This window comes from Emydura macquarii, unplaced genomic scaffold (assembly GCF_026122565.2).
Source record: "Emydura macquarii macquarii isolate MOO-44397 ecotype Brisbane River unplaced genomic scaffold, CSIRO-AGI_Emac_v2 contig_3328, whole genome shotgun sequence".
Taxonomy (NCBI): domain Eukaryota; kingdom Metazoa; phylum Chordata; order Testudines; family Chelidae; genus Emydura; species Emydura macquarii.
The window spans coordinates 2,968,877-2,989,189 of NW_027133465.1; the positions used below are offsets into that span (position 1 = coordinate 2,968,877).

The 20,313-nt window shown below is 40.7% G+C and overlaps 1 protein-coding gene across 5 annotated transcripts in view; it reads left to right on the forward strand.

Moving 5' to 3' along the window:
• The window catches only part of RSF1 (remodeling and spacing factor 1), a 122,985-nt gene that overhangs the window by 58,126 nt on the left and 44,546 nt on the right, over positions 1 to 20,313 (forward strand). For 4 of the 5 annotated variants that reach the window (XM_067533291.1, XM_067533288.1, XM_067533289.1 and 1 more), the window contains exons 6-9: positions 3,406 to 5,165; positions 7,043 to 7,246; positions 10,721 to 10,825; positions 12,419 to 12,498. In XM_067533291.1, the coding sequence (XP_067389392.1) occupies positions 3,406 to 5,165; positions 7,043 to 7,246; positions 10,721 to 10,825; positions 12,419 to 12,498 (2,149 nt within the window). The remainder of the gene's footprint in view (positions 1 to 3,405; positions 5,166 to 7,042; positions 7,247 to 10,720; positions 10,826 to 12,418; positions 12,499 to 20,313) is intronic. The other variant, XM_067533290.1, reaches the window with a different exon arrangement.

Below are 20,313 nucleotides of genomic sequence, written 5' to 3' on the forward strand. Positions count from 1 at the left end.
TCCTTTCAAATGCCGCAAGGTCACACCGCAGAATATGTAGCACTATTACATCTAATAGCTATTGATGGACCTCCATGAACTTATCTAGTTCTTTTTTAAACCCTGTTATAGTCTTGGCCTTCACAACATCCTCTGTCAAAGAGTTCCAAAAGTTATATGTTGTGTGAAGAAATACTTCCTTTTGTTTGTTTTAAACCTGCCTATAATTTCATTTGATGACCCTTCTTGTGTTATAAGAAGGAGTAAAAAACATTTCCTTATTTACTTTCTCCACATCAGTCATGATTTTATAGACCTCTATCATATCCCCCATTAGCTGTCTCTTTTCCAAGCTGAAAAGTCCCAGTCTTATTAATCTTTCCTTATATGGAAGCTATTCCATATCCCAATCGTTGTTCTTTTTTATACCTTTTCCAATTCCGATATATCTTTTTTGATATGGGGCGACCAGATCTGCATGCAATAGTCAAGATGTGGGCTTACCATGGATTTACACAGAGCAATATGATATTTTCTGTCTTATCATCTATTCCTTTCCTAATGAGTCTCAACATCCTCTTAGCTTTTTTGACTGCAGCTGCACATTGAGAAGATGTTTTCAGAGAACTATCCCCAATGACTTCAAGATCTCTTTCTTGAGTGGTAACAGCTAATTTAGACCCCATCATTTTATATGTATAGTTGGGATACCCAATATGCATTACTTTGCATTTATCAACACCGAATTTCACCTGTCATTTTATTGCTCAGTCACCCAGTTTTGTAAGATCCCCTTGTAACTCTTTGCAGTCAACTTTGGATTTAACTATCTTGAGTAGTTTTGTACTATCTGCAAAATTTTGCCACCTCACTGTTTACCCTCTTTTCCATATCATTTATGAATATGTTGTACAGTACTGGTCTCAATACAGAGCCTTGGGGTACACTGCTATTTACCTCTCTCCAGTCTGAAAACTGACCATTTACTCCTTCCCTCTGTTTATCTTTTAACCAGTAACTGATCCAGGAGAGGACCTTCCCTCTTATCCCATGAGAGCTTACTTTGCTTAAGAGCCTTTGGTGAGAGACTTTGTCAAAGGCTTTCTGAAAATCTAAGTACACTATATTCACATGTTCATTGACCCCCCCCCTCAGAGAATTCTAGTAGATTTACCTTTACAGAAACTATGTTGACACTTTCCCAATAAATCGTGTTCATCTATATGCCTGATAATTATGTTCTTTACTATAGTTTTAACCAATTTGCCTGGTACTGAAGTTAGGCTTACCTGTCTATAATTGCCAGGATTGTCTCTGGAGCCTTTTTTAAAAATTGCTATCCTCCAGTTATCTGGTACAGAAGCTGATTTAAATGATAGGGTACATGCCAAAGTTAGTAGTTCTGCAATTTCACATTTGAGTTTGGGTGACTTGTTACTGTTTAATTTGTCAATTTCTTCCAAAACCTCCTCTAATGATACCTCAATCGGGACAGTTCCTCAGATTTGTCACCTAAAAAGAATGGCTCAGGTTTGGGAATCTCCCTCAACTTTTGTGCAAAGACCATACCATCTAACACTGGGAAGGTCTGCTCCTTGCAGTTTTCTGTGGTGCACTTGTACTCTGCACTTATATTGTATACATTGGTCCGGTTGAAGTCAATGGGACTTCTGCATGTGAAATTAATGCAGAATGTTATTTATTATTTGTATTGTGGAAGCACATGGGAAACTAGGGATGTAAAAATTAGTTTAATTTAAAATCCATTTAAACGTTCTAAAAATAGAACCTTTAAACCAGTGGTTCCCAACCTGTGGCCTGGGAGCCAAAAGTGGCCTGCGAGGTCTTTCAAAGTGGCCTGCGACTCACCTCCCGCTGGCTGCAGAAGAGAGCTGCCACCTAAGGACCCAGGCAGAGCGTGTTGCCACAGGACTAAAAGATGAGTGCAGGCTTCTTGCTGCAGCCAAGAGGACGGGAGATCAGTGTTCCCCTTCCCCTGGCTGTAGCAGGGAACACAGCAAAGCGCTCTGCCTGGGTCCGTAGGCGCTGGGGTCCCTGGGCGGGGAGCATTGATCTCCCATATCCCTGGCTGCAGGAGGGATCCACTGCCTAGGGACCCAGATGGAGCGCACGGGACTACTGGATGTGTGCGATTTCCCTGCTGCAGCCAGGGGGACAGGAGATCAGCAAGGAGGCAGCCTCCCCGCCAAACTTCTTCCGTCTGGCTGCACTGGTGTGGGAGGAAGGTGCTGGTGGAGCAGCCAGGATCCACCATGCTTGAGGAGGGGCATGACTCTAAAAATCAGTGCCTTCCGGTTTGGCCTACACTTAGCAGGTCACCTACCGTGACTTAGCTGGCTGCCAGACCATGTGCTTCAGTGTGTAGTGACAGTCACTCATCTACACTAGTGCTTTGTCTGTGAGTGTGTGACATTCTGTGAGTGATTTGTTGGTGTAAAATAGTGAATGGAAACATGAGCACAGTAGCATTAAAATGTTTACTTTAAATATGTAGTGGCTTGTAGTCCTTAATGGTGTATACATCAATACGTTTTTATGAGCTGATAGACTGGTGGTCCTTCAGGGTTGTAAAAATGATATTTGTGGCCCGCAAGCCAAAAAGGTTGGGAACCACTGCTTTTTAAACGGTTAAACGCTGGGAGGGGCAGCTCTCACTTGTGGGTGCTGAGCCGAGCCAAACCCGCCACTTGTCTCTCCGCCCCCCCCTCCCCCCTGGGCGCCATTTAAACGGAAATCAGCTGTTTAAATGTTTTAAACAGCTGTTCACTGTTTAAACGATTAACCTTTTACATCCCTATAGGAAACCCAGTCATGGAACAGGGCCCCCACTAGAGTGTAACAAATCTGGGTGAATTTTGGTTGATGAAATAGTATTGCAGCTTTTCCTCTTCCCTCTGAAACAGAAAATAATAAGTAAACCCTTCTGGAAATACCAGTGTGTACAAACAAAAGTGTGGTTTGGATGTGGAAACTTCACTTGAAATTCTAGTATAAAGAATTCTGTAAAACATTTTGTCATAGTGATATAATTCCAACGGTCAAGTCAGACTTTTTTAAAACTCATCTGCTTAGATTTTATCTGTACATACTTTTAGAAGTGTACTGAAGTTGATTATGGAGCTAGAAGGTCAGCATAAAAAAAGATCGATCTGGAGCTCTGCTGATATTCTCTATTAAATTTAGAATTATCTCTGGTTTTTAGTAAAACTGAACTGCCGTTCGGTCCCATTTTTTAGCTAATATTTGGCAATCGGATTGCCAATGCTAGTGTTAGACAGGCCAAATCCTTAATAATTTAATTAGAGAGAACTCATTCTGATTGTTGTAGGATGCATCTTTAGCTTTATTTTTTTAATCCTAGAATTCATCTGGTTATGTTATATTATTTTGTTTCTATTTTAACAGAAAATGAATTAAAAATAAAAGAGGAAAAGGAGACAGCGGAGGAACAGTCAAAGGAATTGGAAAGCCTTCCTCCACCTACAGTTCAAGCAGATGAAAACATGATGAAAATGAAGAAAGTAGTAGAAAAGGAAATTATAAAACTGCCAGTCATAGTAAAGCTAGAGAAATCTTCAGAAAACAATGAGGAAAAGCAGATCACCAAAGAAGAAAGTGACTCTTTTAAAGAAAATGTCAAGCCTGTTAAAGCAGAGGTGAAAGAAAATAAAGTAGAGCCAAAAGATTTAAAAGAAGTAAAAAGCAGCACAGATAAAATAACAGTTCATGAGCCTGAGAGATTAGAGTTTTGTGTCAATGTCAAAACCCCTCAAGAAGTTGTGGAGAAATCTGTGGAAGAAAGTGAGAAACTTAAAAATGACCAGCAGGCAAAGATACCACTGAAAAAGCGAGAGATCAAGCTGACAGATGACTATGACAGTCCACTAAAGGGGTCCTTGTGTAAATGTGTTACTCCAACAAAGGATGTCTTGAAAGAGGAAGGAAAACCAGAGGAGGAGGGCTTTAAACGAGTCCCTACAATCACTGCTTTATGTCCTGATGGGAAATTGCTAGTAAATGGAGAGGTTAGCAGTGAAAAAGTCGCCCAAAATGTCACCCAAAATAATAAGTCAGAACATTCCATTAGCACAAAGGAAGACAGTAGCAGCTCATCGAGGGAGAAAAATGGTGTAAGTGGGGAAAAAATATCAGACACTTTAAACTCTGTTAGCAAAATTGTGAAAACTGGTGAGGATGAGAAAAATGTGCCTACAGTCAAAGAGGTAGCTGCTATGGTCTCTGAGGTTTCTAATCAGAAAGTGCCTTTAAAAGAAGAATCTAGTCCTATGGAAAAAGAATCCCTCGACACTTCGCCTTCTGAGGTGGCAATGGAAGACTCTTGGAAAACAGAAGACTGCTCCAAGCAACTTGAAGAGAAATTAGCTGTGAAAATTAGAAAGGACAGACTACCACCACTCAAAGAATGTTTAGAAAAGCTGGAAAAGCCCATGAAGACATCCACTCTTCAGGAGCCACCCAAGCTTGGTCTGACAGATGAAGAAGGTTTGAAAAGTAAAAATGAACCGGAAAAGAAATCTGACTCTCCGAAAGCAGCTGAAATACCTCCATCATCTACTTCTCCTGTTTCTTCTGACAAGTCTGCTTTAGAAAAAGAGGGCTCAGATTCCAAAAGCACACTCCTTGATGAAAGCAAAGTACTGGAAGGATCAGACCCAGAAAAACAAAAGGAGGAATTTGAAGCTGCCCAGGCAAAAACAGATAAACAAGATAATGCCCAAACCTCTAATGTAGAGGAGTCTTCAGAGACTAAAAAGGAACCTGCAGTACAGAAAAGCAAATTTAAATATAAACTGGTTTCTGAAGAGAACAGCTGTGTAACAGATAACAAGGAAATAACCTCCGAGAGACAGAAAGAAGGAATCAAATTAACCATCAGAATCTCCAGTAGAAAGAAAAAGCCTGATCCACCTCCAAAGACTCAGGACATTGAGCAAAAGGAAGAAGAGGAAGTCAGTGTTGGTCGCACTTTAAGGAGATCTCCAAGAATATCTAAGCCTACTCCAAAGGTGGTGGAGACTCGGGATCAGAAACCTGACAAAAAACGAGGCGAAGAGGAGGAGGAGAAACTGGTAATACTGCAAAAGCAGGACCGAAGAGAGGATGTGAAAAAACAAGAGAAGGAGTCCAATTCTAAAGTGAACAAGGTAACACAGTTATAGTGCACAGGAGGAGACGGTTGTTTTTAATCAAAGGAAAACACATTTGTGGAGGAATGTCGAGAAGCATACCATTGTGGTCAACTTGTGCATGTTACTAGTCCAGTAACTTGATTAGGGCTGTGACTGATCTGAAAACAGCACCTAAGAGAGCACTAATAGCTATTAACTTCACTATTTGTAAATGTCAGAATTCCTACATTGAACCTGGTTTTAGAATAACTAGTGCAAATTATTTTGTTTTTAGAGGAACTTATCTTTATTAATCAAACCTTCAGGATGCTCTAAATCTTATAGGTTGGATGATTTAACCATGAATAAGATGCTGAAGATTGACTGTATATGCTGATGCCTAGTCAATTTGATGATGATGGCAGATAGATGGAATAGGAAAAATGTTAGAGTAAAGTAATAGTACTATGAAGAATTTAACAGGATTTTTGTTTAAAGAGTAGCTGAACCCCTTTTAGCGGGGTTATGTGGGAATCTCCTACTGATCAGGCTTTCCCTAGGCTGTGAATGTAGGTTTTATTTTGGGTTCAGGAAGTGTTTTTTGCATGAGAAGTTTTTGCCTTTCAGTCACAGTTTTAAAGTTTTTATGGAGTAGAAATGATAGTGAGTCTGAAGTTAGAAGACATGTACAGCCTGCTTCTAGCTCTGTGTATCTATGACTTTTTGTGTTCTCTTTGACCTGTATGTCTTCTTGAAAAGCTAATTAAACTAAATTTAAAAAACAGGAAGATAAAGGCCATATTTTTCTTTAAAAATATGCCTTTGGTAAAGGGACAGTGTCAACTTGAAATTTTGTTAATTAAAAAAAAATGAATAGCTAGTTTTTTTCATGTGCTATTACTTACTAGTGTTTATAGTTCTTCAAACACCTTTACTCCTATGTTTAAAAATGTTTTTCCAGCCTTCTGTTATGGTGTGAATAACCTTCACAAACAAAACGAGAAATGGATTTTACAGGGGACAAAATGAAACTATTATATAGCAAGTGCTGTCAAATGCCTTACATAACCTGCAAAAGTAGATTTTTTTCATCTTTCAGTTCTAGTAATCTTAGGTGCTACAAGTAACAATATGTTAAAACTGAAACAAGTATGGTCTTAAATGGATGTCCCTTTTGAAAGACTTAGTGATCTAAATATGTCTAGTGAGATACAAAAATTAATGTAATAGAGGGAGAATTTTGGGCTGGTCCCCTTTTATAAAATACACACATGCACATCATCCTCTCAGATATCTTCCTTCTCCAATCCCACATGCAGAGAGAACTGCATAATGATGACATCAATGTATCTCTTACAATATCATGATTCTAAAAGTAAAATAAAAGTCACATTGTGTAAGTTGTTTTTAATAATAAGAAGCAATGTTAAAAATATATTCTCTTTGGATTGAGTTAAAGGCAGCTTCAAAATAAGATTTATGGTACTCTGGAGGGGAAAAGTTTATATGTTAAAGTTCTCATGTTCACAATGCAAAATTACCTTGTCAAAGTAGAAATTTTAGATTTTGATAGTTCAACAAAGAGGTTGAATCGCATCCTAAGACTTTGTCTTCACATCTTTTAAATCTGACCTGAAACATTTTCTTTGCCTATACCCCTTAATTTTTTTTCCCCTTTAGTTTTAATTACTTCTGTAAGTAATTTTGGGACTTAAAGAAAGATGATCTACACATTGGAGCTATTGTATTGTACTGCATTTTCCTGTAGCTATTCTGATTGAAATGAATCAGTTCATTGTACAGAACGTTTGCTCAAACATAAAAATGGCAGTCTCTGTAACTTGGAAAACCTACAGTGTAAATGACGAAGCAATGCAAGTGCCCTTTGCTGTGTTTTATCTTTGGAATTCTAGGTTAGACAGAGAAGCAGAGTGCGTTGGACTAATACTCGAACACGTGGCAGGTGGAGATATTCAAGTAATGAAGAGAGCGAGGAGTCTGAAAGCAAAGAAAACTCTGAGGAGGAATCAGAGGAGGAAGAGGAAGAAGAAGTACCTGCACCTGATGATGATGACGAACCATGCAAGAAGTGTGGCCTTCCCAATCACCCTGAGCTAGTGTGTTCTTGATCTACAAAATAGTGTGATTGCAGAAAGCTTCCATTAAGCACCCTGAAAGTGATGTTTTTTAGAAACAGTCCCTCCCTGTAGGGATAGGAGGGATGGTGCAGGTTTAATAGGTAGTAGTAAGGGGGCATGGATGAGGTGACAATGTGTCCACTATTCTTCTTAATACAAATAGGTTTTTAATGCTGTGGGTCTGGGCCTGATGCTTGGAGCTGGGATGAAATCCGATTCCAGCGTGGCCCACTCAGACTTCTCTCACATCTCTTCTCCTGCCCACTTCCAGGCTGGATCTTACTGGCATGATGGTGGCCTGAGTAGGAGGAGGAGGCAGGGATCAGAATCCAGCTTTCTCTCTTCAGCTTTCCCCCCCGTCCCCCCAACATTTCTCAGTCTCATGCTAGGAAAAGAGAGAACAATGTATGAGACAGATCATTCTCTGGCCTCCTTTATTGGGCAACAGCAGCTGTGTGCTGTTTTATTCCTTTGACATCACAGGCAGAGAATGGGACCATTTACTTGGAACCAAGAGGGAAGAGTGAAAGTTTTTTTCACCCCCTGGGATGTCTTGTCTTTTAGGGTGTATACACTGTAAAGTTTGTACATGGCACCATGAAGATCTGACCTGGGTGAGGTCTTTACGTTACGACTTGTAATATAAGTGAATAAATTACACATGCACAAACTATATGAAATGAATGTTAAGGTTGCAAAGTCAATCCAGAAGTTAGGAAATGCCAAAATTAAGGTTCCCGTGCAATCATATGCATTATGGGAGAGTCTTCAATTACATGATCACATATTATTTTTCTGCAGGCCCCCTGCCGCCTTCCTTGTACAGGACGGATGGTGCTCAATTAGTGAACAGCTATTCAATGTTTTGTTTAATCCTCCATTGTTCAGTGTGAGGCCACAAGCCTTATTTTACTAAATGCTATTCAAACCCTGCTCTGAAGACAGAATCATTAATTTCCTCATGGATTTTCTATGGCACTCACACTATATTCTCTGAGTGTTTCACAAACATTAATTTATTTTCAGAACATGTCTTGTGAGGAGAAGGGCTATTATTATCACCATTTTATAGATGGGGAGCTAAGGCACAGAGAGTTTAAGGTCAAAAGTGTCCACTAATTTTGGGTTTCCAATTTGTGACTTCTAGCACCTGATTTTTCAGAGTATGTAGCATTATGTGATGCTTTGTGTTTAAATCACAGCTCCCATTGACTTCAGTTGTGTCTGTGAGTGCTCATCGCTTCTGCAAATCAGAACGCAGGATCTCAAATCAGACATGCAGAAAATGAGGAGCACGCAATTAGTGGCCACCTGTGAAAAGTTTTGGTTTAAGCAACTTGCCGAATATCACAAAAGACCTCTGTAGCAGGGGGGGGAATAGAATCCAGTTTTTTATGACAGCCTTTAACTGCCTTAACCATGAGATCATGCCTTTTTGTCCTGCATTCTCCCTCCTCATTCACTACACACCTTTCCACTTCTGCAGCAAATGAGGCAGGGACCCTGTGAAAAATAAATATGTAACTAAAGACTTTATCATAAATTCAAGAGTGGTAAATTAAAGTTGCATGGACAACCCTAATTCTGGCATTTCCTAACTTTTGAGTACTTTGTCTTTGCAGCCTTAATTTTCCTCTCGTGTAGTTTTTTCAGGTGTAATGTTCACTTTAATTGCAGAATGCAGGCAGAACACTTTCTCCTTGATAAATTGAATAAGAAGGAACAATCAGGCTTCTCACCTGGTTCACTCTTGCCTTATTTTTAAAAATCAGCTTGGATATTTTTTAACTAAGTGCACAATCAAGTAGTTTGAAAACTACCTGCAGGCCAGTATAAAAAACAAGCACTCGGAAATCATCTAGCTTGGTGCCATTTCATGTGTAATAAAGTCTAGGCCCATAAAGGTCCAGGGCCAGAATTTAAACATTAAAAACATCTTTTATACAAAGTTTTAAAAAAGGCAATTATGACATACCCTGAATGTGAAACTCCATGCAATTTGGTGATGAAACATTGGGGTTTTTCATTTTGGGTATGTCCTTTGTAATAATGAGGGTTGATTCCTTTTTCCTCCCAAATAAACCATAGGACAACAATCTGTGTGTCTTTTTTAGAGGCCATTACTTTTTCTTTTTTAACTCTAATAATATGGGGTTACTGTGCATGTGCATAAAGGAAAACTCCAGAGCAATATATGTTCCTCTGATGATTACTTGAATAAGTCACCAAAAACTGGGTCTTAAATATAACAAAGGATTAATTAAATAGGAAGATGCAGTATGGGCTGTCTGTGAATGTAGGGTCGGACTTGAGAGGAACAGAACCCGTTTGTGTGGATAGGAAAGGAAATTATTTCATAATTGTAAGGGGTGAGAGCCCAAAAAACCCACTACTGTGGTGAGTTTTGAAAGTCCTTGCTCTTCCATGTGGAAGCTGCAGTCCTAGTCTCAATCTGCACTATCAGTCTAGAGTGCTTGCTGAGAAATATCAACATTTGCAGCTTCATCTGAGGTCATTCTCATCTGTGAAGTTAATGTGACAAAATGTTTCTTAAAAGCTGTTCTGGAATCCATTTTGAATAAGTATACGTTCTTATTCAGTAAATTAACAAAGGATCATAACTTATCACTGGAGTTTTCCTTTATATTTTTCAAAATTGTAAGAGACTGAATATTACAATATTTCAAATGGAATGGAATTCATAAGGGGAGTATAGCCTGAATATCAGGAAAGACTTCCTGATATTGAGATTCTTTAGAACATGGCATTATCTGCTCAGTGAAGTGCTGAAAATCCCATTGCTTAAGACACTTACCGCTAAATTGAACAAAGGACTAGATAAAAAGCTATAGAGTATAAACAGTCGGTGTCATCTATCTCTGATTTCTCCAGTTCTGATTTAACAACATTTGCCATTCATCTTTAACATCTATCTTTATCTGGCAAATCACTCACCATGCCATTAATCTACAAAATAAGCATTCTTTTAGTTATGTGACACACACGCCAGCATGGTTGAGACAACTTTAGTAGCTCCTTGAATGGACTGTGTATTCCAGTGGATGTGCACGCATTTCACATCAACTTTGTCATCTCCTATTTGATGAAAAAGAGTCATCTAAAGTTCACCCAGTTAAATCAATATGTATTTTAGCATCTTCCTAATTGTGTTTTCCTGTGAGTCTAGGGCAGGCAATCCAGATAGGGGATATTCATGCCTGTGTACACATGATAAACAATCCAGAGTTAAGGCTGAACATCCTGGTACACCATGAAAAGCCATATTTCATTTTTTCTCGTAACTTCTACAAATAAGTGATTTTGGAGGTTCTGAAGTTTGTACAGATCAGGGTATTTATGCAAGTGTTTCAACAGTGCCTAGAAAATAGCTTTAGAGCTTGTTACCTGCCGAGAGATGCAAAGTGATGTTAATCTGTCACTTTGTTTCCACAGATTCTGTTGTGTGACTCTTGTGACAGTGGATACCACACAGCCTGTCTTCGACCCCCGTTGATGATAATCCCAGATGGAGAGTGGTTCTGCCCACCTTGCCAACATGTATGCTTTCTATTTGACTAGTTTTCATCTCTGCTAGATGTTGAGGAGAGTCATTGTTTGATCAAACTATTTCTGGTAACCATCTTTCTCAATTAAAAAGTAACCTCTCATTTGGGTTGCATTGCCTCAGCTCCCTGCTCTGTTGTTAAACTGGGTTCTGAGTGGAGATAACCTTTTCCTCATGCTTTTCTCTTGCCTTTCTTCCATTATTAATAGATGGCTATTGTACTGCTTATGTGTAGACAGGAGAGCTTAACAGAAGCATTATTTTCTACCTTTGCAAAGGTTGCATCAAGGAAACGATAGAATTGGAAATACTCATTCTCTTAATTTTTCCTGTTAAGAAACACCGAATGTTTTCAGCTTGACTGGGGAGCACTAGGCATTGGGAAGTGCAGCACCAATCAAGGAAGCAGCAGCTTCTGTTGAAACCCACTTCTCTCCCCAGACCTACTTGCTCAGAACCTGGTTGGGGCATGCTGCCAGTTGCCTGTAGCAAGCCAGCGGGAGCATGTTCATGCTATGCCAGTCAGTCTCTTCTGAGAGTGAGTGCTGTTACTGCCTAGCAGCAGGCAAATTTCAGTGCTTCCTATAATGAGGCTGGATGCTACTATAAAAATATTTCAGTGCAAACATATGGCTGGCCTTCATGTGAATAGAAGGTGCAAAAATAATGACTTCTGCAGGCTAGGTCCCTGGAGTTTTAAAGGCTGGAGTGTGGCTAGTGCCTTTCCTGCTGCAGTGATTGGGGAAGAGTTAGGCACATTATAAAGGCAATCTGGTGGATCTCATACCCCATCTTTGCTTCCGAAACAGCTAGATCACTTGCATGTCACAAGGAAGGGTTGCTGCTGTGCGAGAGGCGAGCCTGATCAGTGATGGATGTATAGTTGTATTGTGCATCAGGATTTGGTTGCTTCTGTGTTTTTAAGTATTTTTTTTATTGAAACAATTAATGCGTTGAGTGTGTAAGAATTTTTTTCTTTACCAATGAAGTTAGAAGTGCTACTTGTGCCTGATTATTTATAAAGTGCTTCCCCACCAAGGTGGCAGTGTTCACTAATCCCTAATAAATCCATAATGGGGAGGGAGGCACCTAAAACTACAAAGAAAACCAATGGAAAGTATATGGTGGCGGGGGGGAGGTGGAAGAGAGAATGGATGGGAAGAGAATAAATCACATCTACAAAAGAGAAGTTCTAAATGTGATCAAAGGGGAAAGGTTCTACAGCGATTGCAATAAAAACGCTTTTGGGGAGAACTTCTGCACATTTAACAAGTGTAATGGGAAGAGGCAAGACTCATGTTGAGAGAACAAGTTCTTCTCCTAGGGGCCACTTACTTGTAACATAATGATAGAATCCCTACAAAGCAAGTGATATCTCTATGAATAATAGCCACCTACATGATGACTTGAGTATTATCTTGATATTAGATGTGGATATTGGTTCTTACATCATATGGAACATTTTGTTTAAAAAAAAAAAAAGCCATAGTGTGCATGTGAAAACAGTGAATTAAGTGTCTGAATAAACTGATTACATGAAGGTATTTGCTTATGCAAGAAACTAATACTGTGTATTATCCCTCCAGAAATTACTCTGTGAGAAGTTAGAAGAACAGTTGCAGGATCTGGATGTTGTCTTGAAAAAGAAGGAGCGGGCAGAGCGAAGGTACTGAAACTTAATTGACTGTGTGCACAAAAAACTCAAAATGAGTTGCTAGGCAAAGAGGTGGAAGTAATTGATCAAGCGTTAAATGGACCTGGATAAGTGTGTTAATGAGACCTTGAGCTGATAAGCCTGTTTTTGATCAATACCCATGAACTTCCCTTTGATCAGGGAATTTACTGCTCACAGCGAAGCTGGAGATGCTTACAAGAGGGTAAGACTAGTAGTCTAGTAGTTAAAGATGGTGTTTACTAATGATCAGTCATGGCTTCTAAACATGATTTGGATCTTTCTACACTTGCAGTTAAATAGTTTTCAGCACTGGTTCATCTGCAGCCTTTTGCTAATATCTTCAGCAATGTGTAAATTTCCTGGTGTAGGCAAATTCTGAATCACCAGTCTCAGCTACAGAAGTTTCTAACATAATGTGCCTTACAGATGCCTGTTGCTTTTTTCACCTAGATTAGTCTGAAACTTCATATACACTACAGGATCACACTATTGCAAATTACAGTGGTTCAAATAAACAGTTATAATTTTTGATGGAGCTCTGTGTCCATCCTACTCATCATCCTGATTAGTGTAAATCGACACTGTGTGTCCACAAACAGAATTCACTCCAACTGTTACAGTAACAGTGCATTGTTTATAGCAGTCCCACAGTTCCCAGCACAGATATCTGAAATAGGTTTGTGATTAGCAATCCATGGTTGGGAGAAATGCAGTATTTCTTAAAACATAAATTGTGTGCCTTTAAAAATCAACTTTAACACGTGCACAGAAAATAAATTTTTATTCACTTTTTATTTATGATATTGTCTGTGATACAAGTTAGAGCCATGGCTTTCTGTTTTGTCTGTTTTTTTAAAATTGGTTTTGTATTAATGTAACATTAACAGCTTTTCCACATCGCTCACAGATAATATTTTTGCATTTCTAAATGTTCAGGTAGCATACATTATATTAAGGCTAACAGACCTGTCTTCTTCATTGCCAGTCAGTCTATCTTACTTTACATTTGCAGCCTAAGTGTTGCATTAATGTAGGTTTTGTCATTTTTTACAGAACAGCACGCTGGTAGTGTGTTACAGGGTAATCTTGGTGAAGAGGGTAGGAATCATGACACAGTAGTGTTGGAAAAAATCTAGGGTCATGTTTTTATCATGGTACAAGTACAATTCGTACTTCTGCTAAAATGGGAAAATAAAGGTTATTTGGAGCACAAGAGCAGACAGGTGTTAAGACAGTATTTGCTGTACCAGAGCTAAACTTTGTAAACCTATGTTAACGCTTCATGTTTTTTAAGCCTCTTACCTTTTGGTGGAAAGAGAACCCTCCAAAGGAATTAAAGTTCTATCTAAGAGTACAAGGGTTTGATCCTTTGTGTCACGGCAGTGACATTACTGAGTCTTCTAGTTTTGAGTATTTCCATGCAGCCCAGGGTTTAACTTGACAACTTTCAAGGTCCTCATTGAAATTGATTCAGCTGTTCAGCATCCATACACCCCCAAAATGGCAAGTTATTGTTAACTTATTTTTAGTGAAAACCATTGACTCCATGATGGCAATGACAGTTGTAACAGAAATATAGACTTGTATAGATCAAAATATATGGCCCATTTTCTACTTCTGCTCCATGAGTTCAAGATGCTACAGGAAAAAGCTTACTGAATTTCAGGATTTCATTTATATACTTACGTTTATAACCCTGTTCTGCCACCAGATGGAAGCAGAGGCCACTGAAGATTTTGCTGATACTGTTTTGTATTTAAATCAGGGGTTCTCAAAAGTTTTGTAGTGTCTCCAGGGACTGCTTTCCTTCCTGTTCATGATCACCTCTTCACCCATGCCCAGTCTCATGGACCACCTCCTCTCATTTGTAATATATCATCCCTGTGGCAACTGCTGCAGTTAGTTACAGAGAAAAGTAATAGTACGAGATAATGTGTATCTAGGTTCTCTTAATGCAGTTAGAGATAAGGAAAGCCAGTGGATCTCCATGGCAGGCAATTTGAAAACTGCTAAGTTAAATGTTGAGCCTTTATTTGTTCCTTCTTGATAAGGAAGGTACACTCTGTTTCATCTGCCTGTCTGATTTAAGACCTTTGTTACAACATTGCAGGCTTCGTCTTTAATGCTTTTTTTAATCCCTTGATTTCCTAAATAATCTGTTGGGGTTCCTGACTGTCAGAATTAGGAGCAGTACTTGAGAACCTCTCTAGTAAAACCAGGTTGATTTTACTCTTCATTCTCTTGTTGTACTTGATTTTTTGCTTCATAGGAAATAATAAGTGGAAAAGGCAATGAATTCCAGTACAGAAGGAAATTTGATGATGATTGAAGCTTTTGCATCTGTGTTCTTTCCTTTAGCAGCTTCTTCTCTTACAATAGGAGATTATTTCTCATGCATTTCCCTTAGTTTAAATTTGCTAGACAATCGATAAAGCAATTTTCTCTCCACCCACCCAGCTCTCATAGCACTCAAAGGGGCAGAGAAAGTTTCTTTTTGATTTATAAGGCTAGGGAACTGGCACTAGGATAGAAAAGTAAGTACTTAAAAATGAAGCCAAAAATGTCAGTGCAGGTGTTACACTACAGTAATATAAAATTGTCACAGAATGCAGCATCACTACTAAACTATAGGAGAACTATCCAGAATCCACTTCACTGTTCTTTCAGTTTTATTTTGAAAACAGTATTTGCTGCTTTTACTTAAGGAAAAGAAATTTACATACTCTTTTTCTGCAGTCGGTTTGTAAGAAGGATATTGAGAAAGGGAAGTGTTGTCCAGATGTCCAGTCATAAGAATATTAGAAAATCTTGATCTACTACCAGATAAATACAACAGTGGGAAACATATTTTCGTAGATAGATGCTTGCAAATGTGTACATATAGCAATCCGCTCCTAATTAACACATGCAAATATGAAGTTAATGTACATATCAGGTATTTGTGCATGTGTGCGAGCAGTTAGGTGCATACACAATGCATGCAAATATGATTCGCACATGCAAATGGGTGTGTGCACATGCAGTTGCTTATTGCTAACTTTAAAAATCTGGTTCTGATTGAGAGTACATTCATTCAGGATATGTTTCATCTCAGAAAACACATAAGCCTAGCACTTTGGCCTTAATTCTTGCTTTCTGCTTCATGGTATATTATAGTGGAAGAAGAGCTATTAGGTTGCATCTACTCCATCCCCTGCCAGCATATAATTGTTCTCTACAGTATATTTCTTAGCACATCATGTTGTCCAGTCTAGATTTAAATTCCACAAAAGATGTGGCTTCCCTTGGGAGACTATTCCACAGCCTAACAGTTCTGTTTTTCTTGATATTCAATAGCTTCTTTATTTTGTAAATTTTCCTTAATTTTGATTTGTTACTACTAGTTTCCCTCCCTTGTACCACAGTAACCTATTCTTCTTCTTCAAATAGTGTCCCTATGGGTGCTCCACTGTAGATGTATTTGGGTCCCTTTGCTGCTGATCAGAGAGCTTTGGTAGCAGTGTCTGTTCAGCCTGTGCATGTTCTGCTCTTTGCCTGCCATGAGCCTAGCCAGTTTGTGAGAAAGTTCTTCTCAACCACCCCGGCTGTTCGTGGATAGTTAACTTTTTAGAATTGCTAATTTTAGCTTTCCTCAAAACATTTTCTTTGTTACTTGGTTTGTATTTTATTTTATTTTATTTGTATTTATTTTTTAAAAAAAAAAGGGGGGCCAAAGGGGGCGGGAGCTTGTCTCCTGCCAACCGCATGTGGGGGGAACCCGTTGGACAAGGGTATGCCCGGCTCCCTGGGCTTCAAAATGTGCCTCAGTTGCAAGGAATCTATCCCAGTGACTGACGGACACTCAGAGTGCATTTGCTGGGGAGATAAGCACATTCCACCAAAGAGTGGTTTGGGTCAGCAACTAAAGCCCAGATCCAGGAAAGACAGAGAGCTGAGACTCAAACTCCTACTCATGGAGTTGGCCCTTCAATCCCTAGAGTCCTGGTGGGAACTCTCACCGCAACCCTCTACTTCGAAGGGAGGTGAGCCCAGAGAGATGAACCACTCACATAAGGCCTCTTAGAAAAGGTCTGTGAGTCCCCCAGAGTGAGCCCTGATTGAGTCAAAAATTATCTCCAGCGCAATCATTATCATTGGTACCAACGTCACTGAAGCCATCTGATTCTGGTACCCAAGGGACATGCCGAGCTGATGGAACAAGTCAGACTGCCCAAAGATCCAATGGGTGTGGGCAAAGAAGCACCAGTACCACAGGGGCATAAAAAACATAGAAGATCTGCTCCAGGGAAGGCTCCATCAGTACAGACGTCTGCACCGGTATTGATCCCGGTGCATCAGGCACTGACGAACCTTAATACCAAATCTGCATCTCAGACTCCATCAGCACAAGCCTGTGGGCACCGACAACCACCTCCGGTACGGATGCTATCCGCGCTGCCAGATTTCTGGTGTGTGACAGATCTTTTGGTGTCCGATACACTGGATTTGCCCCTATTCCGTACCGGGGCCCCCAGTACCTGGTTCACCCAGAGTCCTGGACTCACTGACGTTGTCCTGCTATATATCACCCTTCTCATTGTCGGAGTCAGAAAGTGAGTAAGAGGATGTGGGTTCCCGCCGATCTTTTCACCTGCTGTATGGGGCTCAATTTCACTATGGACATCAGGCTTATCGTCCCCCCGACCCACAGCCTCCCAGGTTTGGTCAACTGTGGTACCGACAACAAGGCCCTTACCCATCACAGTGGCCATATTGGTACCTTTGACAGGCTCAGAGACAGCAATGCTCCCATGCCTCTAGTGTGGCACACCAGGAAACGAGGAGACACCCTCCTTCATCCATGGCTTCGAGGGCTTCTGAACCCCCTGAACTGGCAAAGGATGAAGAAGAGGTTGAGGTGGAGGAGGAAGTCACTCCTTAAGCCCACTTCTCATCATCATCCCCAGACGAGACCTGGCACAGAGGGTGGCAGAAGCCCTGCAAATACCACTACAGGAGGTGACTGAGTCTCATCACAGGCTGGTGGACATTTTACATTCCTGTTCCTCCTCCAGAGTGGTCCTCCCTATTAATGAGGCACTCCTGGATCCTGCCAAAATCATGCGGCAGACCCCTGTGTCTGTCCCACCAACATGCAAGTGGGTGGACAAAAAGTATTACATGTCAGCAAAGGAGACAGAGTTTCTGTTTTCCCACCAGCCTCCCAATTTGATCATTGTGAACGCAGTTAACTCTAAGGGCTGCCAACACCAGTTCAGATCCACCCTTTATGAGCAAGACTGGAAATGTTTGGATCTGTTTGGCAGGAAGGGAATATTCCTCAACCACCATCCAGTTCCGCATAGCAAACTACCAAGCCTTTTGTTGGCAAAATATGACTACCAAAACTACATGAAACTTGGTTCCTTTATTGAGCAACTTTCTGATTCGTACAAGGACCAATTCAAGGCCATGGTCAACGAGGGCCAACTGGTGGCTAAAATGTCCCTCCAGTTCACGCTAGATGCAGCTGACATGGCGGCACACTCGATTTCCATGGCCATTGTGATGAGACGGGCTTCGTGGGTTTATTTATCCGGCTTCCCTAACAAGGTCCAAGCTACGGTGGAGGACCTTCCTTTTGAAGGGACAAAGTTATTTGCTGAGAAAACCAACACATTCCTTCACATGTTGAAGGATTTTAGGGCAACTCTTCAATCCTTCGGGATCCATACTCCTCCCTACAAAAGAATGGACAGCCCTCAGCCACTGTTCAAGAGCCGCTCATCACTATACATATCTCAATACTTGTCACAGAGATCTTACGAACTAAAGAAAAAGAAGCCTATGTTGTCCAGGTGAAAACCATCAGGATCTCAGCACTCCACCTCGAAGTGACAGTTTTGAAGGGTTGGTCAAAATGCCTGAAGAACATTCTCCTTGCCATTTCATGCTGGAAAACCCCATCCATCCCTTTGGAGACTGTCTTACTCCGTTCCTGAGCACCTGGGAATGGATAACCTTCAACAAGTGAATGCTGGAAATCATCCAGTGGATACGTCATCCATTTCTCCTCCCTCCCCCCTCCAGAACTCCCTTCCCCATCCTTCTTCAGGAACCCTTCTCATGAGAGTATGCTATGTCAGGAGGGTAAACCATCTCAGAGTAGGAGCCATAGAGCCTGTGCCCGCACATCTAAGAGGCAAAGGCTTCTGCTCACTAATTCCTAATGTCAAAGAAAAAGGGAGGTTGGATACCTATACTGGACCTCAGAGCACTTAACAGATATATCAAGGCACAGAAGTTCAAGATGGTCATCCTATCAATAATTATTTCAGCATTAGAGAAAGGATATTGATTCTTGGTCCTCGACTTCCCAAAATGTGTATTTCCACATTTCCATCATACCGAATCACAGATGAACCTCAGGTTCATGCTAGGCCAAGACTACTACCAGAACAGAGTACTCCCTTTCAGCCTCTTGTCAGCTCCCAGGGTATTCTCCAAGTTGCCCTCGTATGCTCTTAGGGCATCATGATTTGCCCTTCTCAGGGCACGTTCTTTCGCCAGAGCCCAGCAAGTCACCCATACTACACTGAATCTATTCCAAAATCTGGGCTTACAAATCAACACACAAAGAATTGCATTAACACTGATACAAAGGCTAGAATTCACAGGAGCCGACCTCGACTCTATCCAGACGAAGATAGATGTGCTCCTCCCACATCAGATTCCTCAGCCTCTCCATGCTGTTAGAGACAGTACAATCCAGCCCCCAAATTTCGGCTAGTCATTGCCTCCAGCTCCTGGGGCATATGGACATGGTCATAGCTCATGCCAGATTATGCAAGGCCTCCAAGCCTGGTCTGATTCAGTTTACAGACCAAACAGAGACAACATAAACAAATTATTATTGATGCCCATCAAAGTCAAGCAATCCATGGACTGCTGGAAAGACCCAGTAAATGTATATATGGGAATCCCATTTGTTCAGCCTCCCCCATTGTTACTCTTGACCACCCATGGATCCTGCAAAGGATGGGTTGCGCATCTCAGTGGTCTCATGATGCAGGGAAAATGGTCGCCATCTGAGACGTGTCTTCACATCAACATGCTTGAATTCAGAGTGGTCAGAAACGAGTGCTCGTTTCCGTCCGTTGATCAGTGACATGCACACAAAAGTCATGATAGACAATGTAGCCTGCATGCATTATATAAACCATCAGGGATCACACTCCCTGTGCATGGAAGCACTAAAGCAATGGAACCAGTGCATTTCCCACAATGTCATATCAACGGACCACCTCAGCCCCAAGTTTCCACTCGACCACAAATGGAAAATAAATTTGGTGGTCCTACACGACATATTCCAGCAATGCAGGACACTGACAGTAGACCTGTTTGCTACTTACCAGAATAAGAAATATCCTCAGTACTGCCTTTCCCCCATTCCCTCTAATTCTAAAAGTCCTGTTGAAAGTAAAAAGGGAGAAAGCAAACATCATACTTATTGCTCCCACCTGGGCCAGGCAGACGTGGAACTCTTACCTGTCACAGTTGACACTATGTCCACCGATGGCTCTTCCAATCACTCCATACCTGCTATTGCAGAATGAGGGACACATTCTCCATCCCAACCTGTGAATTCTGCAACTTAAAGCCTGGCTTCTTTGTGGTTCCAGCACATAGAGACATCTTGCTCTGAGGAAATACAGGAGATGTTATTACACAGTAGGAAAAGAGCTACTCAAAACTAACTATAAAAATGGAACAAGATTTCAAATCTGGTGTCAGCCCAAAGGCGTCACCCCAAATACAGCCACCCTA